This window comes from Serinus canaria, chromosome 4 (genome assembly GCF_022539315.1).
Source record: "Serinus canaria isolate serCan28SL12 chromosome 4, serCan2020, whole genome shotgun sequence".
NCBI classification, from domain to species: domain Eukaryota; kingdom Metazoa; phylum Chordata; class Aves; order Passeriformes; family Fringillidae; genus Serinus; species Serinus canaria.
In genome coordinates, this window is record NC_066317.1 from 44,337,891 (window position 1) to 44,358,406 (window position 20,516).

The 20,516-nt window shown below is 43.9% G+C and overlaps 2 protein-coding genes across 2 annotated transcripts; both read right to left on the bottom strand.

Moving 5' to 3' along the window:
• Window positions 1-929: 929 nt before the first annotated feature.
• Window positions 930-10,579, bottom strand: TMEM165 (transmembrane protein 165). Its single transcript, XM_030239386.2, has 6 exons — window positions 10,385-10,579; window positions 8,593-8,818; window positions 6,030-6,205; window positions 5,179-5,361; window positions 2,949-3,054; window positions 930-1,815 (listed from the first exon to the last, which is right to left on the bottom strand). Exons 1-6 carry the CDS (start codon window positions 10,556-10,558, stop codon window positions 1,739-1,741), a joined length of 942 nt encoding a protein of 313 aa, XP_030095246.1. The 5' UTR covers window positions 10,559-10,579; the 3' UTR covers window positions 930-1,738.
• A 1,307-nt stretch (window positions 10,580-11,886) lies between these two features.
• On the bottom strand, window positions 11,887-18,889 carry SRD5A3 (steroid 5 alpha-reductase 3). Its single transcript, XM_030239534.2, has 5 exons — window positions 18,678-18,889; window positions 15,589-15,740; window positions 15,008-15,202; window positions 13,689-13,811; window positions 11,887-13,232 (listed from the first exon to the last, which is right to left on the bottom strand). Exons 1-5 carry the CDS (start codon window positions 18,884-18,886, stop codon window positions 12,973-12,975), a joined length of 939 nt encoding a protein of 312 aa, XP_030095394.1. The 5' UTR covers window positions 18,887-18,889; the 3' UTR covers window positions 11,887-12,972.
• Between the last annotated feature and the right edge of the window lie 1,627 nt (window positions 18,890-20,516).

The window sequence follows — 20,516 nt, forward strand, 5'->3', positions numbered from 1 at the left end:
AAATTCTGTCTTTTCCCAGCTACATTTCTATTCCTAAAACTAAAAATCAGGTGGCACCAGGTTACCCTGCCTGGGAGGGATCTGTATGAACATTCAGTGGCACCACTTCTGATTAACATGATAAGTTGTCCCACAAACAGAAGTGTAGGCTCTTCCTTGCAGATCCCTGTTCCTTGCAGATCCCTGTTCCTGCCTTGTTTTAACATGGCCTCTGCTACAAATGCATTCCCTACAGGAGGTGAAACTCATCATGGACAGTGTGGGTCCTTAGACTGTGGAAAGGAAGAGGCTACAGGTTTTGGCTACAAAGTTTGCTTCAAAAGAAGAAAAAAAAAACCCCAAAACAAACAACACCCCTTAAAACAACCCAAAAATACCCCAAACCACCAAACCATACAGTTCCTTTGGGCCAAGACATGAACATGCAGACCTGGAGCCCAAACTGGCAGCCTGTTTTCATACCAATGTGCATGCCTGGCATTGCACTGCTATGGTCTTAAGAGAAATGTGGCATTAAGGGGTTTTTTGAAAAGAGAAACCTAAGAGAAGGATTAAGGGCTGTTCTGTTTCTGATCTACAAATGGAATGGTCAAATCTGTAATGTTCCATTAGTACTTCAGCTTCCAAAAAGGGCAGGTTCATAATATTAGAAACCATGTCTACTATTTTCCAAGACTGCTACAAGGTAGATTTAGTGGGTTATACAGGCTCAGAATCCAAATCACCATTGGAGAGCAGAGATAAGCGTGCATTTCTGCAACCCATGTATCTTTGGTGCTCAGCATTTTCAAAAGCTTCATAACACTGGCATTTATCAGAAACGAAAATAAATTTAGTAATCTTTCCTCACCTAAAGTACAAAATCACTAGGTAAACCTTTGTGGCAGGAATTATGACAGCCATCAAAACCAAACTGAAAATAACACAAATTGAGAACTATGTTTTATTAATATTCTTCCAGATTACATTTCTATTCCTAAAAAGAAAGATCAGGAATACATCTAAACCTAAGAATTCCATTACTGCTGAGTCCTGGGAATAGCACATGGTTAAGTTGGACCACTTAATTACTTTCTGTATACCTTAATATTTAAAAAAAAAAAGTGACGAGCTCCAGCCAGATTGCATATTGAACACAGTAGGTTGTTAATCACCCCACATCAATTTCCTGATAAAAATCCCTGATTAAGAAGTTTTCCCTCTAAATTAAGTTTATAACATTCTCTGTTGGTTGGCTCAGCCACTGGATGGCACAGGAACTGCTCCCAGGTTTCTTGTTGCTTAGGTTATCCAGCCTCGGGTGCACCGTGGAACCACCATCTTTGGAGGTGGAGCCAGCAGTTTTCTCCTTAACATGGTCTGCTTCAAGAGGCCTGAAGAATCAGCTCTTGAAAAAACAGGAAAGGTGGTTGTGTGTATCAGAGGAAGAAAGGAGGAATTCCCAACACTTCAGAGAGTAGATCCTTGAACTCAGCTGAGCCAGGTCCAGCAAGTGAGAAAACCACTCAAATCCCACCATGGGAGCAGGCACCACAGCACAAACAAACCAGACAATAAGCAGATCTCCAGTGCAGAAGCTGTCCATAAATGCATCAGTCCCGTGAATCATTTGCTATAAAAAGTTCAGTGTCTCATCTTCGGCATTGTTTAACTAGAATTCTGTACATTATATACAAAAATACACAAGGAAAACTGCTTGATGCTTCCAATCCTTGTTCTTTTACAGCAATGAAAAATTTTAAAAACCAGAGTCTGGACTTATAAATAGTGCAGAAAATGCAAATGCTAAGAAGACAATGCCTCCTATGATTGTCACTGAAAAGAAAACACAAAACAAGAAGAAATTAGATATCAAAAAGTAATTATCTTCCATGACACATTACAAACATTATTTTAAATAAATGTCTGATTCCCAAATAACCTTACTTAAAAATTCATGCTACAAGCAGTGGATGTTCTATCTAGCTTAGTATTGGGATGCCCATATGCCAACCCACTTTCTAACTGCATCTCCAAGAATATATTCTGGCCCACAGAAGAAAGCTTTGTTTTACTCATTATTTGAGCCAGTATAAAACTAAGTTAACTTGCTGTTGAGTATTTGGCTGTATGGCAGAAAATAGGATAGGATATTCTCATGCCAGAGCAAGCCATCAATTGTGACTGACATACATTTAGCATTTTTTGCACATTTTAGGCAACCATATTGAAAGAAAAGTATCAAAAAACATTAACTGCTTGCAATAGCCACAATCTGTTAGAAGCTGGGACAGAATTCTGGGAAAGCACCACTGCATATGTTCCCCAACTCTTTAAACAAACTAATGTCCTAGAAGGATCTTTGGTTTAAGCTAAGGCTATTTCTGTGGCTCAAGATCCACACTGTGCTTGGAGCATTTGAAACCACTGTAAGATTAGCATTTTGTCACTAATTTCCTTGGCAAACAAACACAACAGAGAGCATGTTTCACCTTTAGCAGTGAAGTTGGTTTTTTACCACCTCTGCAACTACTGAACAAATATTCTGAATGAATGAATATACACAAGAAACAGCTTCGCAGAATTATTCTTGGGAGCAGGTATGATTAAAAAAAACCCATTTATGCCACAAAGAGTAGTTTTTATGGCTTTTAAACTCACCTGACAGTCTAGACTCAGAATTGCAACAGAATTTCTATTATCCACTGTCAAACAATAAATACTGACCATTTAAAATAGTGTAATCCTTCCTCTGATCTCCTAAAAGAAGTAGCTAATAGTGAAGCAAAACAAGGTGGGACCTAAAACATACTCAAAAAAAAAAAAATCCTCAAATAACCCAAACCAAACCACCAGTTTTTATGGGTTTTCCAAAAGTTTCAAGAAACACTGTTCCCAAGCATGCAGCTCTTCACACTACAAACATTACCAGCATTACATTTTTTTGGTTGGAGTGAGTTTTCACTTACCAGTCCTAACAGAAATTTTTTGTGCTATCATTCTCCCTCCAATAACTGCTAAACCAGTGCATAGGCAATGTCCCACTGTTCCTCCTACTGCCACGCCATAGGGGTCCTAAGGGAAAAAAAAAGGCACAAAAGGATAAATAATCACTGTTGAAAACCCACTAGTCCTACAACAACCTCAGAGCAGTGCTTTGATTCCCTGGTTGCTAACTGACAAACATGGAGGATACTGTCTGGTGACAGTATCCTCTGCTCTGCTCTGCTGTTCAGTACTGTCCTAAAGACTAGTAATAGTGAACATCAGCTGGTGAGACAGACTTAAACCCAGCCTAAGGTAGGAGCATATAGCATGTTTCAGCCATGCAGCATCTTTAAGTTGTTAATAATAGATCCAGAAATCGCTCTGCTGTAGTTAAACCAATAAGCAACCTCTAGAGGGAAGGTGGCAACTGTTGAAAAACACAATATGCATCAGCTGGAAGAACACCCACCTATCTATAAAGAAAGAGCAAAATAAGTCCTTGAACTGCAAATTAAAGCTTTCAAGCTTTCTTTCCAAGTTCTTTGCTCTGCTTCTTCCACTTGTGTTCCACACTCTGCCCTGCGCCGTCATCCAAAGAGGGAAGCATAAGCATGAAAGGTCTGAAGTCCAGAGGATAATAAATTATTTTATAATATACTGTCAACAACAGTTTTTCACATCACTGAATAACAAGCAGCTCCTCAGTGTGTGAACAACTGCAGTACATAAAGAGGTTTCTCAGATCTCCTTAGAAATTACACAGCTAAGGACAGCATATGTCCCCTGCTCATCTCTATGTGACACTTCTAGTTCCAAAAGGAAAAAAAAAAAGCTGCTGCCATCACCTAAGGAATGCATGAAATCTCAAAGAGGCGAACAGCAAAACTGTTCTGGGTTTGAAGACAACACTCACTAGCCCAAAAGAACAAAAACCACAAGCCAGTGAGAAGAGGTGACAAGCACCAAGCAGTCAGTGGGTTGGAAAGCACCAAGAAGGGCAGGCAGAAGCAGGGCTGGGCCAGCAGAACAAACAGGCCCCCAGGAGCAGGACCCAGAGTCCCTGGATACCCCTACAGCCAGCAATTACCTATACAGCCCTCACTGGCAGTAGGTGGATCCCCCCCCATTCCATCACAATTCTTCACTGATTTTGAAAGGCAGTATCAAGATAACTTCAATTCATTTTTTGTTTGGTAGCACTCTTATGAACATTTAATATGCTACAGGTACAGCCCATGGGCTTCAATTACAATGCTCAGCATTTCACAAACCAGACTAAAGAGTCTGACAGACACTTCCTAAGGGGACACTTAAGAAATGCAAATCAGAAGTCAACAATCCCCTGTAAAAAGACGGGCTTAAGCAACTTGCCTAGCAAACTGGGCAGAGGCTGTAGTGCTTCCTTTTTTTCCAAGAACAATGAGATCATCCTCTCCTGCTGTTAGCTCTAAACATCTTCCCTACACTGTAACAGAGACAAGAGGTTCCTGCAGGTTACAGACTCCTTCATTACACAGCCCTGATTTATCCCTAGGGAACATCTGAAAGTGTGCCTGAAAGAAGCATGAGTCCTAGGGAAAAAAATGTTAATTATCTCAATGCATGAAGGAGCATAGGCAAGCTACTTATGTTTATTAAAAGCTTGACTATGCTCTTTCATGCATTGAGAAAATCAATCTTCATCTTCCTTTAAGTGTAATACAGCTATTACAATAAACTCTAATCACCACAATGAATATAATTTAACTTACAGCATTACTTACCAGTTTAGAGTTTATTGTCCTTCTATATGAAACATATTTACTCATATTTTATTAAGAGGTATCTGAGGAGGTTATCTTTCTAACAGTTTAAAGCTTGATGGAATGGAAGTATCTTTTAAATTACCCAGTTAAAACTGAATGACCACAAAGAGCAAAGAAACATCTCTTCTGTAACATCTCTCAACACTGTACCAAACCCCAATTGATGTCAGCTGCATGACATAAAGCAGCTATTTCCAGAAATGCCAGTGCAGTCCCAATCATGTAACAGTTTTAATACTACACAGAGCTTCAGTGCATTTCCTGTCAGGTCTTGACGCAGACTACATGAAGCACATCAAGGCAGCAGGTGTGAATCTGATACCTCCTGCAAGAGTATTTTGTTTCTTATCCCTCTATGGACAACCCAAAGAAGGCAAAAGAACAGCAGGGATTCTGCAATACTCACCTCTCTGGCAGCCAAGACTATGGTTGTTAATTGGGAACGATCACCCCATTCTGCTAAAAATGTTAACGTAAAAGCTTGAACAAAGATTGGTGAAATAAAGTGTAGCCACTTCTTCTGAGGTATAGTGGTGCCTGGCCCAGATTCCACATCTCCTGGCCCATTTAACAGTTTTGTTCTCTGAAGCTGTGGAGGTTAAGGGAAAAACACCCAAGAAATAACCATAAAATTAAAAATGTCATCTAAGCAACCCAAATGAAACACTAGAAAATACAGCTAGATATTTTGTTTCTAGAATGTTATTAGCCCCTACCTGCTGCATTATCAACAAATTTATAGTCACCATTACAAAAAAATAGCTATATATACACTTACTGTGTATACATATACATCGGTGTATACAAAATATATACACATACTGTGTATGTGTGTATATTTCCATATGTGTGGACATATACACACATATATATAGTTGCAATCAGCTCTAACCTTTGATTATTGTCCATCTTGTACTGCTTACAAATAAAGTGTCTGACCATTAGAAGAAATAAAAGTAGAGCCAAGAATAAGCTGTTGGTATCCTCTCTGTTAGCAATGCATTAAAAACACATCAAAACCACCCACACTAAGTAGAAGGTCCCTTCTCTCCTAAGAAGCCAGGCTTGCCACAGGACTGGAATCACCTGCTGAAAAAGCCTTCAGGGAACCACTTCCATCCCACCTACCACACACTTTCTGCGTCAGTTTATCAGTTACAGACACAGCTGAACACCCCAAACATGACAGTGCTGCTCTGCAGCTTCACAGCTGTAATTCTTCCACCAACTGTAACCAACAGCAATTTCATTACTTACTTCCTCATCTTTTTTTTTAATTTCTGCTTGAACTTCCTCCAGCTCTTCCTGACCTTCATCTGGACTCATTTTCAAGCCTTCCCGAAGCATTCGGATGCCAAAGATTGCGAACAGTGCTGTTGACACATAGTATGTGTACACACGAGGAATAACCGTGGTGGCATAGCCAAACAAAACTGAAAAGAAAACAAATGTGTCCTTTAAAAAAATAAGCATGAGGATCATAATTGTTTTTCCCACATCTAAGAAATGCTTGCTAGCAAAGTCAGCAATCCAAATATCCACTGATAAATAAATATTGCATATTTTGTTAGTTTTGTTAGTATTTTCTAAGTGTTTAGAAGATAACATGCAAGAAGCTCCAACCATTGCTGGTTATGCCATAGACTGAAGTCCACTAAGACACAGACAATGCACTCCAGCCAAAGCTGAGGCACTGCTGTTCCTGAGAGCCAGTCCAAACAACATTATCTTTCCCATCAAGGTCTATGCAAGTCCTGTCTTTCTCTGTACACACCATTAAACTACCATCTGTAATTGTGTTAGATTAGTCATAGTGTTCCCCAGTTAATTCCATTTACAAGTTGGATAGCATCTCTTTCCAATCATTTCATTTATCAGATAAAGTCAGAATAAGATTTTTGATGAGGTAAATCTACCAGGCATATGTACAAATCATCCAGCTGGGTGAATCCATGTCTCTCTTCCTTTGCCAAGTGCACATTACTATTCCCTTGTTCCCCATATTCCCCACATACACACAATGTGACCAACTTTGATCTTTCTTTATATCAAAGGCAGATCCCACATACAGACTGAAAAGCAACCTTCACAGCATGTCTTTTAAAGGTAAGGAGGGTGATTAAACTAAGCCAAAACTAGTTCTTAAACAAGAAAAATGTATCCAGGACAAAGTACTTAGTTTTCACGAAGTAAGACCACTTAGCATTTCTTTGACAGAAAAAGACCTATATAAATGAGAAGAAATAAAAAGTCCACACCTTATATTCAAGGTTGTTTGGACCATGCACTTACAAGTGCTTCTGGTACTTTATTTCACAAGCAATTAGCTAAAAGGAAGCATACTACCACATGTGGTTTTTTGTACACACCTTTTTAGTTGAAAAATGCACTCAGAAGTTATTACACAATCTAGAAATAATTCTGCACTGCCACTACTAGGAGTAAGAATGAGACCAGAATTAATCAGCCTCATTACTTATAAACACAGCACATACATACACAAATAGCAGTACTATTTGCAAAGCTAAATAAACCAGGAGTTAAACTAAACTTCTTTAAAAAGACTGAAAATACTGCAGTAAAACAGTGCAAGAAAGCTAGAGAAAAAGGCTATCTTTTTCCTAGCATTTCTTACATATATAAGCATAGACACAGTGAAATAATCAGAACTGTAAGACAGGATATTTTTTCAAGCTGTGCTTGACAAAATAAACTCAGTAGATTACTTGGAACTAAAGAGTTTTAGTGAGTATGTGTTCATGAAATCAAGGTGGGCGACCTCCCCCGGAATTTCCAAACTCAGCTTGTATAAAACAAGGGCAAGAGATAGGAGAAGGAAAGGGTGTGGGGGAGGAAGAACCAAACAACAAAACAAGTTCCTTTCTGAAATGGGAATAAATAATTGGGAACCTCTAAACTGGGGGATAAAAGCAGAAAATGAAGCTTTTATGAGAAAGCATTAAGAAAGATTTGAAGAAAGAATTCATATAGAGAAAGAGAGCCAAAATGGGCAGGAGAAATTACACACAATGCAAGTGGAAACTGCTCCAACTAAAGCTGCAATAGTCGCAGCAGTGTACACAGCAACAGCTACACACCCAAAAACCATTCACAGAAACACTTGCCAAGCAGCCTGTGCCAGTGAACTGGCTGTCTCCAGCATGCAGAAACCATTCACCACTATTTCCAGTACTTCTGAAATGGGCATGCTTAGAAATGAGCACACAGACAAACTCTGTGCTGCATCTGATGTACCTGAAGGCTACTCCATTTTACAATCACAGGTACCTAAGTGCCCATGGCTACAGGTTCCTCAAATGCCCCCAGACACCTTACTTCCACCTCCCGCCCCTCCATCTTCCACTTACACAGTTCCCAGCACAGATCCAAACAGCTATGTGTGCAGGAATACAAGTCAGATGAGGAAAATGTGTCATTATATAAAGAATCTTTTGCCTTAGGAGGAAAAACAGAAGCCACTCCCACATTCCCTTTAGGCACACTAATTTAACAGGAGCATAAAAAAAAAAAAGTAAACCAGTCCAAAAATAAAAGGAAGGGCTTAGGCTCTCCATCTCATTCATCTTATTCCCCTTCCTTAAACTCCAGTTGAAGCCTAGGGAACACAAAGACTTAATTTATAGGAAAGAGCCTAAATACTCCATCTGAGATTCCATGCTCCACAGGAAAAACTTCACACTCTCCTCAAGACACAAAACTGTGTATATGTACTACCTGCACTCCACTTAAGGTTTTTTGATAAACACATACCCGTCACTTCATAAGGGATAAAACAAAGCAGAAAAAGCAGCGTGCCAACCTGACAAACACGTCATGAGTCCCAGGGCAAGCATAGCACCAGCCAGCACGGTCAGGCGGTTGTAGCGCATGGCCATGATGGCCGCGATGAAGAAGGTCTTGTCCCCCAGCTCCGACACGATGATGACCGAGATAGCAGCCACGAAGGCATGAATAAAGCCCAAGTTAGTCTTGTCAGCTGACTCTTCGCTGACAATGTGGACTGGAGCAACTAGCGAGGAGCCTTTCTGTAAGAAGGGGGGGAGAGGAAAACACAAAACAAATCCTAAACACTCCTCAATTAGGCTCAAATGCTTAGTACACAGAAATACAAAGCCTTGTATTTCTCCTGTCATACCAACCTGGGTAGAGTGACATTTTAAGCAGATACACCTCTCATGTTCATTAATGACCATTAACTAGTTCCTGGCTGCCACCCACCTCAAATTGCCAGTTAGGCACTTGGCAAGAGGATCCTGCTGATTATTAAAACATTACTGCACTGTGCCTGCTATTACCAGAACATGAGAACCACCATTACAACAAAACATGGTCAGCTCAGGTTCAATACTGCTGTCTTTAATATCCCTTAACTGTGGACAGTTTTCTGATATAAATATTAGTAAGTGCTTCAAAATAAAACTGGGTGACTATGATACCTTAGGAAAAAAAAGAAGCCCATTCAAAAATGGTCAGGATAATTTTCTTCCCTGGCAAAATCTTTGCATCTCAGATGCATTAAAATTTCATAGGTTCATAGAATGGGCTGAGTTAGCAATCATCTAGTTTTAAGACCCGTGCAATGGGCAGGAACATTTTTCACTAGACCAGGTTGCTAAGAGCTCCATCCAACCTAGCCTTGAACACTTCCAGGGATGGGGCACCCACAATTTTTTTGAGCAACCTAACCCCTGTCACATGAGAAAATTTATTCCTATTATCTAGCCTACACGTTTCCTCTTTCTGTTTGACCCCAAGCCAAATGTTGTGCCAGTTATCATCAGCTTCTTCTGCACTTGCTCTGTGTTTGCTGAAAACTTTAAGAACCTCCAGTGGTGAAACCAGACCAGCACACTCCGGTCCCCACTCACCCACCTAAGTGCTTACTTCTACACACAGTAAGGTACCTGTGATCAAAAGCAAGGCCCAAGATCTCTATACCGGTGTTCACATTCCTGATCAGGGGAGGCTAAGAAAGCTTGTTCCAGCACATCCACCAGCAGAGACAGCCCGCAGCCTGTTTTGACATGACGGCTTCCCAGCATTCCACTTTCAGCAGTGCTCCAAGTTTCCTGGTGTTGATATTTAGCTCCCACGCTCTGTGTGACACACTGTGACTTTCCCAGAGCCCCTTCACCTTTTGCAGCACTCTATGCTTTCTGGTTTGTGTATGTGACACCCGGCGTGCTCGATGTGCTACACCAAGCCACATCTCAGGAATTTTTCCATCCCTCTGTGAGACCAGTGGAACTAGAATCCCCTCACCGAAAACACTGCTGAATAAGTTTTAACGCAAAGGAATTTATATTAATTGTTAAGAGGAAAAAAAACCTGGCGGGTTTGGAGCAGCAACAAAGCCGGCTTTCAGCTGCTTCTGCGGGGGAAAGAGAGCACTGACCCCCTTCCCATCTCGGACACAGATCTCTTTTAGCAGAAAAGGGGGAAGATGCGGTGGCCCTACAGCCCTCCTTTTTTTATCCTAAAGGCGGGGAATGTCGGAGCCCGACGGCCTCCGGATGCGCAGCGCGGCGCCGGCCGAGCGCTGCCGCGGGGGGCACAGCGCGGGCAGCCGGCGCGGCCCGTCCCCGCCTCACCTCAGCCCGCGGCTCCGCTCCCTGCGCCGCCGGCGGTGGCGGCGGCTCCTTCTTCCTGTCGGGCTCTTCCTCGGGAGCGGCTCGGAGCCGCGCCGGGGCCGCCAGCAGCAGCGCGGCCGCTAGCAGCAGCGCGGCGGCCCGCGGGAGCGGCGGCAGCGGCGGCGGGGACCCCATGGCGGCCGAGCGCGGAGCTGGGGGGCGGCGCGAGCCCCGGTTCAGGGCGCCGCGTCACCGCCCGCGCCGCGGCCCCGCCGCCGCCCCGCCCGCGCCCGCTTCCTGCCGCGCGCGGACGTCCCGCCCCGCCCCGCCTCCCGCCGCGCTGCCGGGGCCCGCCGCCGTCTGCCGGGGTGCTGGGGTCCGCCGGGACGAGGGTCGCTGCCCCCTCCCTCCTTCGGCTCCCAGCGTGGCGAGCGACGGGCAAAGGTGGCGGGCGAGTCCAAGCGCGTCCCTTCCCCGTTTGGGGTTCCTTACGGGCAGGGAAAGGGCGCAGCGGGAGCGTAAGGCGGCAAAAAAATCCGCATAGGAACGGCCCGGACACGTCTCGGTTTCGTTGTTAGCCAAGCGCACAGCAGCGCTTCGTGTATGCGTGAGCCCAGCAGGGCCCCGAGCACGAAATCACAGAGCGGGTCGGGCTGGCAGCGACCACAGCGGCCAGCCCGTCCGAGCCTCTGCTCAGGCACGACCATCTCGTCAGAACCCCTGCTCCCTGCTCAGGCACGGCCATCCCGTCCGAGCCCCTGCTCCCTGCTCAGGCAGGGCCAGCCCGTCCGAGCCCCGGCTCCCTGCTCAGGCACGGCCATCCCGTCAGAACCCCGGCTCCCTGCTCAGGCAGGGCCATCCCGTCAGAACCCCTGCTCCCTGCTCAGGCAGGGCCAGCCCGTCAGAGCCCCGGCTCCCTGCTCAGGCACGGCCATCCCGGAGCACACGGTACAGGGCTGTGGCTGTGTCCGGCAGTTCCTGAATACCTCCAGTGAGGGAGACTCCACGGCCTCTCTGGGAAATCTGTTCCAGTGCTCAGTCACCTGCACAGAAAAGAAGTTCCTCCTCATATTCATTTGAAACTTCGTGGGTATCAGTTTCTGCCCATTGCCTCTCGTCCCGTTGGTTGGCACCACCAAGGCAAGCCTGAATCCATCCTCTTGGCACCACGCCCACCTCTAGATACTTGTAGACATTGATGGGTTCCCCTCTCAGTCTCTTCTTGAGGATGAACAGCTTCCTCCACCTTTATTTGTGTAAGAGAGAGATGCTCCAATCCCATAACCATCTCTGTTGCCCTTGCTGGACCTGCTCCAGGAGCTCCATGTCTCTCCTGAAGTGAGGAGCCCAGAACCTGACACAGCACTCCAGGTGATGCTCTCCCTGGGGACCCCAGGATATCTGTGTGCCCCGATGTTCTCCCCAGAGCAAGGACAAGAATGTGCTTCCTGAGGAGCATAAAGTGATTGCTCATGTTTTTCAAATACGTAAGTTCAATTTTGAAAAACCATTCAAAACAGAAACAGATTGTAATAAATCTTTAATTAGGCAATTCATAAGATATACTTCATTGTAGAAAAATACTTCTTATATACAAAATAATGTGTGCATGTAAGTAGACAACATGCTGAAACACCAGCACCCATATCACTTCATCACACAAACTGATCATTCACACCAGTGTTGTGAGAAGGACCAAAATATTCAAGTTAAGTGCAAAAAAAGTCCCTGTGCTGAGTTACATTATCTCCCCAATAAAGAATTTCTTTGCAATGCTTGTCAGGGACTGTGTTCTGTGTGTGCTCTGCCTTGGCAGTTCATTATATCTATTTAGAAACCAGTGTAGTCGTGGTCATGGTCACCCTGCATAGCTGTCCCCTCTAACACAGGAAGGACTCCAAAAACCCACTTTAAAGACAACAGAGCCACAACAAAGAACATTAATTTTCTGCAAACTCTCTTCCACTGTCTTTTTAGTCAGAGGACATTCCACCATTTTCCCAGTTTAGGGATAGAGCAGTCCTCATCAATGAACAAAACCACTTTGGTGCAGAAGAGATAATGCAGCAAATGGGTCTGTTTTTCTCCACTGCTGAGCATGAGTCACTCCACCACCACAGCTTTCTCCATTGCTTTTTGTGCTTCCAGTTGTAAAGCAGAGGCTGGTTTTCACTGTCACCAGGCAAGCACAGAAAGATACACAATTTACCTCCCTCTGAAGTGATTCAAAGAAAAGAGACTTGGAAAGAAATATGCTTAAATATTAGTCAAGACATGAAATACAGCAGTTCAAATGATTACTTCCTTTCAATAGTTTTCACATATATGCTGCACAACAGCACGTGTTTTATGCACAAGATGCAATTATAAAAAAGACACAATTAGCATCTCTCCACTTTGAATTAAGGTCTTCAGCAAACCTTTTTTAGCTTGCATGATATTCAGAGACCTTACATTTCCTCAAAAATTGATTACATGGATGAGATTATCATTAAAATTATGAGATTTTGAGGTAGAATTAGAGAAAGTGTGCAACTTTACCTGGATTTTAATAAACCATTAATATCTTTTATTCCTGGTTTTCATGAAAATTCTTTGGAAAAAATTCTCTAAAAAACAAGTGGTATAAATGCTTTTCGATGCTTTGGGTAGGAGCTAAAGTTTTTATGATAAAACTCATGACACAAAACTGCAGCCAGTGCCTGGTTAAAAAGAACATACATCACTACACACCACCATGTCACATTGTGCATTCCAAGTGTGATGGCCATAGAAACATATATGAGGAGCTCTGCAAAATAATGAGGGCAAGAGACACTCTCAAACCAGTCTCCAAAAGGTACACTGTGGCTCAGACTTACAACCTTTCCTGCAAGCAAACAGAAAGAAATTAACTGGGAAGATGCATTAAACAAACTCTTCTTCTCACAATTACAGAACAATATGCTTATTAATCATCATAATCTTCTCACAATTATAGAACAATATGCTGATTAATCATCATCATCCACCTCCATCTGATCTGACAGCTTTGCACTTAATGAAACGAGATGCCACCTCTGCCTGTGCAAACACAGAATATGGAAACCATGTCTAACCTTAAGATGTTAGAAGAGAGAGCTTCATCTAAAGTTTTACAGAACTACATATACAGACATACCACACCCTCTGCCCCCCAGTTCAGCCATCCAAACTTCCTCATTTAATCTACACACTACAGGAACTGAGATACACTTGTGTTTAAGGTATTAGAAGCTACAGAAGCCTATCGACACAACCAGAAAAAAATACCTAAGTAAACAGTTGAGAGAAATGAACATCTTACCTGATCTGCTTTTTCTAAGATTGGCTAGAATTGCAAGGCATCTGTGTTGGTGAAGAGAGGCCCAAATGTACATCATAACTCCTATGATGTGATACCAGCAGATCTGCACAGAAAGCTTTTTTCCTAAATGAAAAATGTTTTATTAATATACGGCCAGGAAGTAACTTCCCAAGCATCATCTCAAAACACTATATAACATATAGAGTTATACCATACATAATATCTCAAACAATATATATATATATATAACATATATAACATCTCAAAACACTATATAACATTTTCTCAAATGTTATTGGCTTACAAAATTCTAGTAGTGAGACTCTAATTCCTGGAAAGAAGCTTTGAAATCCTGTATCATTTGAGTGCCCAGGTAGTGCTCATTTCCCTTGACTGCTCTATACTACAATACCTACTTATTAATCCAGCAGCTTGAAATACAGTGTGAAGTACAATGACACGTAATTGGCAGTCTAAGACCTCAATATTCAACACTGTTTGTAACTATTATCATCCTAATTAAACATTCTGTCATGGCTCAGATCAACAGACAAGCACACAGTTGTCTCTCTCACAGTGACACACATACATACACACACATGTACATACACACATACATACCACTCCTGCCCAACGTGGTTCAAAGTGCTTAAAAACTTCACCCAACTTGGCAATGACTGCCTCACAAAAATTAATCACAGGAGTGATTAATTTTTGTGAGGCAGGGGGTTGAGCAGCTGATGGTTTGTCTGTGCAGGGGATTGAGCAGCTCAGTTGTGAGACCCAATGGAATGTGTTGGCAAAAACAAGTCATACAATACAAATTTCTCATGTACTAATGGAAACATTACAGTATCAAGGGAAAGAAGACACTGCCTGAGTCAAGGCAGAGCAGTGGCAAGTTCTCCATGGAAGAAAAAGGAGGTAGTAGCCAAGACAGCCTGGCAGACTCAGCTTGCAGGAAAGCTTTCAACAAAAAAAACTCCTCTTCAGTTTGAGAACTGAAGCTGTGTAGTGGCATTTGAGAGCTGGTACCTACTACTGTCCTTCACAAAGCATATGATCTTTATCCTTTCAGCAAATAACCATGATGGTTAACATGAAAGTGTGTCCCTATCTGTCCCTGTCTGTGTGTCCCAAGGCTGGCTGATTGTATGATATGCTGAAATGTAATTACTTTGAACTATGCCAGGAAGTACTTTTATGTCTCATCAGTTAACACACTTCTCAAACAAGCAGCTCTCTCTGAAACCATGTGCCACAATGGAAACAAAAGAGAGCAAAACTGTGTCTTTGATGATAACTAAGCAGGCACTTACCATTCCTGACATTAGTAGGCACTTGACACAGCACAGTTGAGCCAACAGCAATGTAGTAACCAAGTCCAAAGCAGTACTGCACGATATGAATGACACCACTGGAAAACACACTGGTCCAGAGGCATTCTGCAAGTCTCCGACAGCTATGCAACCAAAGGAGCAGGAGAACCAGGAGCGCAGAGAAGTGCTCACTATCTGCTTACAGACAAAAACCAGCAACTTTGAAACAGACAGGAACCATGGAACCCTGACAGTGCTTAAAAAAGACTGTTCCCTCTTCCCACAGCAGAACTTTACCCTCATTTTAAATTACCTGGGAAAAATATTTGTATGCGTGAGGCACTGCTGACAGAGCAAGATTTCTTCCAGAAGGTGCTAATGGCCTTTTCTGTTAAAAGGACTGCTGAAAGCCAGCATATCCATAAATATTTCTATCTTCAATAATGACAAAGGTACTTGGTGTACCAGGAAAGTAATTTGGAGCGTAGTTGAAAAGCAACCAATGAAGTAGCACTTGGATACAAATTCAGTGTCCACGTTTTCCATTTATATGGCTACATTATAATATCTGGAATACTTGCCCATGTCCTTGCTCTGAGAATCTCTGCCAAGAGCATGGTGCATGTCCTGAATCCATGATGGGAGTGACTCTCCAAGGAACTCAGCTCGGAAAAGACAGATCAGCAGGAAACCATTCCAGAGCACAGAAACCACATAAAAGTGAGTAAACCACCTGTGGGAACAAAAAAGGGTTTTCATTAATGTTCTCATCATTCCTTGGAAATGTAGCTGCAGGACATGCTTGTCTGATCGGGAGTACATTCCATTCTGGTGCCCACATCAAATGTCCAAGTAGAAAACTCAGGACTTCAGTGGTACCAAGCAGGAATAACCTTAACACATTTTATCCCGGTAAAATGCTGCCTGGAATAACTTAACTTAGCTTACCTTACTAACCATAGCTGCACTAAAGAGGAGACAGTGTAATCCACACATTGCAAAAGTACTCCTCAAGTCTTACAACTAATGGTGATGTACATTTTCTTTATAACTTACACTACTCAAAGCACATTCAGATTAGTTTTTTGCTTTTTTCCAAGCTGCTGCATCTCACAGCACTCCCACTTTTCTCAGTTCATGTGGGTGCATTACATGACATGCTAAAATTCATCAAAAGAGCCCAGAAGTAATTACCCTGCTACATTAAAATATCTTGTCCTTCTGCAAATTCAAGGTCTGCGACAATCATATAGAAAAGAAGCAGTGACCATCAACATTGCTGGGTGATTACAAGGCAACACCACACGTTTGTGGTTTTTTTTAAGAAAACAAAGAATCTCCCAACCCCGTAATGCACTTATAAAAGCATATTGTGCATTACCAAAATGCAAGACATGACAGTCAAGGCAGGTAAGTGAGCTGAGTTAAACAGCCTACAGCTAATTACAAAATCCAGCAATATACAGCTGTTTACAATATCCAGCTCCAACTAGGTGATCCAGTATTTCCTTTTGCTTTTAAAATTAGAAGTCCTTCTGGCAGTGAAGAAAAATCAGGACTTCTGGGAACATCTGCAAAGAGATAAAATATGTTCCATGGGAAGACGCTGATGGCCTTGACTTGACAATGTAACTACAGGTACAAAACTAGGATATAACTGTATAGTCAAGTGAAGACCATATTTCTGTTGAACATGCAAACTCTTCTCTTGGGGCAGTGAAGGGCTACAGCACCCTTGCTTAGTGAAACCAATGACACCCCCCACCCGCCCAGAGCAGCTCAGGTGTCTCTCAAGAGCACAAAAGAGATCAAGTCAGAATCACAGCAGCAGCGAGCATCCCTGCGTGCTCCAGAGCACCTTGCCCTTTGGCAGCTGGCTTTCCCTATAGATTATGACTTCTCCTCAGTTCCTCCTCCTACAAAGCAGAAACTGCAACATTCTGTCTGCTGATTCAAAACAGCAGAAGTAAAATTTAACCCCCCTCCCTCACTTTCTAAGACAAACAGAATTTGTACATTGATAAAAACTCACCATAACCTCCAAGTTTCAAGCTCTTTCCCTGAAGTCCTATTACTCAGTTGACTCATATCTTGTAGCTTGCCAGGAAACTTTCTCCACACATTGATTTTTGCTACCAGCACACAAACAAGCCCTGGCAACTTAAAAGAGACACACCCTTCGAGCTTTCAGCAATCCCAATTACAGTGGGGATGTATCTGACCTACAGATCAAACCAGCACTGCAGTAAGTACTCGTGCCATCCCTCCTCAACAAGAGGAATTTTTACTATTTGCCAAACCAACCTGAAATGCAACACAACATTTTACAAGACAGAATGGCAAAGTTAAAAACAAGCCCAGGCTAGCAAAAACACAATGCTTGTCTGGAAACAAGATGCAGTTGAAGAGAATAGAAAATACCTCAGTGGCTACCTTCATGATCTTCTCTATTCCTTCAGAAGTGTTATGGATTCACTGACATTATTATGATTAACTAACAGAATTGCTTTGTACATATTGAGACCTTGAGACCAATTCCCTGAAAAAGCACATTCTTCAGACACCAATCTCCCTAAGAGGGGTGTTGGGAAACTTCTGTTGGAGAAAGGTCAACTCAGACAAGAAGCTGCAGTACACAGTGATCAAGACAAAGCCTTTATGAATCCTATTTTCACTCAGGGTACTGCACATTTTAAACACAACTCTGCATATATTCTGTGTCATGAAGCCTGATAACCAAGATTACAACCTTTCCATGAATAACTTGCTGTGTCACAAAACTTTTTTTCAACTTTCCATTTGAAAGCTTTATATACAAAATATGTCAGAGATTGTTACGATAGGGGAGATCAGATCTTCAGGCTAAGTAGCCTCCCAGTCCTGTCCTGCTGGCCTTGCAAGATCCTGTCTGGGTCTACGTTCAAGTCAAAGACTAGTTCTAGTCATGAATCTCTGCTACTGATTAAAAAATAAGAAATCTCATAATATATAACACCAGAAACACATAAAAAGCTGTAAATGGGGGTGGAGGGAGACTGCCTCCTTTTATGATTTCACTAAACATCTAATTTAATTAATTTATTTACACATCTAAACATATACATATATTTAATTTCATTTCATCAAACGTCTTTTAAGGTGGATTTGGATAACACAGCGGTTCTTTTGCCTTATCAGAGACTGTTCATGCAAGCTCTGGACTGGTGTGTCGCCATGCTGTTATTGGCCACATTTCAAAAAGAAACCTTGAAGGGAGAAGGCAACGACTGCAAACTGGTGTAAGACAGTCAACCTGCAGCACATTGCACAGTCACATTTACTCAGGATTCCACGTTCCCAGGTGCCTGACCCGAGTTTTGCAGGGAGGTTTGTTTTGGAGACCTCGCATGCGACTAGGATTCAAGGGATTAGGTTTTTGTTCTGATTTGGAGCACATGAATTCCGTATGACCGCTCGCAGTCTCTACGCTCCTCTGTTCCCCATCTGGAGAACCAGAGTAACACTTCGCAACAAAGCTGAGCCCAACTCTATAAAACCCCGCCGTGCTCTCGGCGTGCGCTGTTTGTTCACTGCCGCGACCTGCGGCTGCGGTACCCGAGACAGACGCGCACCCGGGACCCGAGACACGGCCATCACTACGCGCCGCCACGGCGGAAGGACCGGCCCTCACCTCTTGGGCACCTGCAGGAGCCGCAGCCAGCCCGGGAGCTGCCCGCACCGGCGCTTCGTCTTCCCGTAGCGAATCAGGTCCTGGAAGAGGCCGGAGATCACCGGGCCAGCGCCACCGGGCCGCGGCGCCGGGGCTCGCCGGAGCAGCAGCAGCGCCGCCAGGAAGGCGGCGGCCAGCAGGGACCAGGCGGCGGCCAGCACCGCCAGCATCGCCCCAGCATCGCCCCAGCCCCGCTCCGCTCCGCCCCGGCCCCGCCCCGATGGCGGCGCTGTCCCTTCCGCTTCCCGTTCTCGGGAAAAGCGGGGACCCTGGAGCCCGAGCGGCACTGCGGGGCCCAGCCGCTGCCCGCTGTCCCTGCCCCCGCGCCCAGAGCAGCGCCGGGCCGTGTTGTCTGCCCGGGCTTCAGCAAAGCTTGAGACGCTGTTCCCCGCTGTACTGTCCTGGAAAAGCTGGCAGCCTGCGGCTTGGACAGCTGTACCCTTCGCTGGGCTAAGAACTGGCTGGGTGAACGGGCCCGGAGAGTGGTAGTGAATGGTGCTGCATCCAGCTGGCATCTGGTCTCCAGTGATGTTCCCCAAGGCTCAGTATTGAGCACAGTCCTGTTTAATATCATTGTTATTTATCTGTATGAGGGAGTCGAGTGTACCCCAGTAAATTAATGGATAAAGCCAAGTGGGTGATAGAGTTGATCTGCTGGAGGACAGGAAGGCTCTGCAGAGAGATCTGGACAGGCTGGATCAATGGACTCAGACCAGTAGTGTGAGATTCAACAAGGCCAAGTGGTGGGTGGAGCACCTGGGTCACAACAACAGTGACCCCTGCAGTGTTACAGGCTGGGGTAAGACTGTCTGGAAAGCTTCCCAGCAGAAAAGGACCTGGGGGTGCTGGTCAGCAGGAGCTGAACATGAGCCAGATGTGCCCCGGTGGCCAAGAGGGTCAATGGCACCCTGCCTTTATCAGCAATACTGTGGCCAGCAGGACCAGGGAAGAGATTGTTCCCCTGTATTCAGCACTGCTGAGGCCATGCCTTGAGTGCTGTGTTCATTTCTGGGCCCTTCAGTAGAAGAAGGACATTGAGGTGCAAATTTTATATTTTACCAATATACTTTTACTAAGCAGAGGTATAAATCCTGCCTAGATTATTTTGAGATATGACTGCATTAATAAACCCTGTCAGTGAGTCCTTCAAAGCAGCACATGCACTGCTGAAGCATTCATGACGTCAGTGACGTTGCTTTGGGAAAATCATTGAAGTTCACATTTCCTGCTGAAATGTGTTGGTAGCTCTCTTGTTCTATCTGCATGACAGGTTATAGTAGATATGTTTAATTTGATATCATTTATGTCAATGCTTGGCACTCAGTCTCTAATTCTCTTGTCAATTCTGTATAACCAAATCCTAAATCTGGTTCAAGGATTTCATGGCCAAATGGTTTTGGTAATTGGCAGGAGATGAATATATCAGCCATATGAGCGTAAATCTTTGGGGAGTGAGAAGAAGGAGCTGACTGTATGTGGGTAATTCCCCAGCTGGTGAGAGCAGGGGGAAGGAGAGCATGCTGAGGCTGTGCTGGCAGGAGGTAAGAGTGTCACCATCCCTGCATCCCAGCCCAGCAGCTGGGGAGCTCAGTCAGCAGCTGCCTTGCCATGCTTATCCTCTGCATTCCACACAGCCACATTTCCAAATGAATGGCTCCAGCATAGCAAGACGTGTAAGCAGGGAGCAGCCATGCCTGCTGTGCAAGCAGTGATGGCTCAGGAGCTGTCTGTGACAGCCTGCAGGTCACAGCTGCAATGTCCTTCTGCAGGTCCTGACTTGAGGCTCCCTGTGCTCTTGTG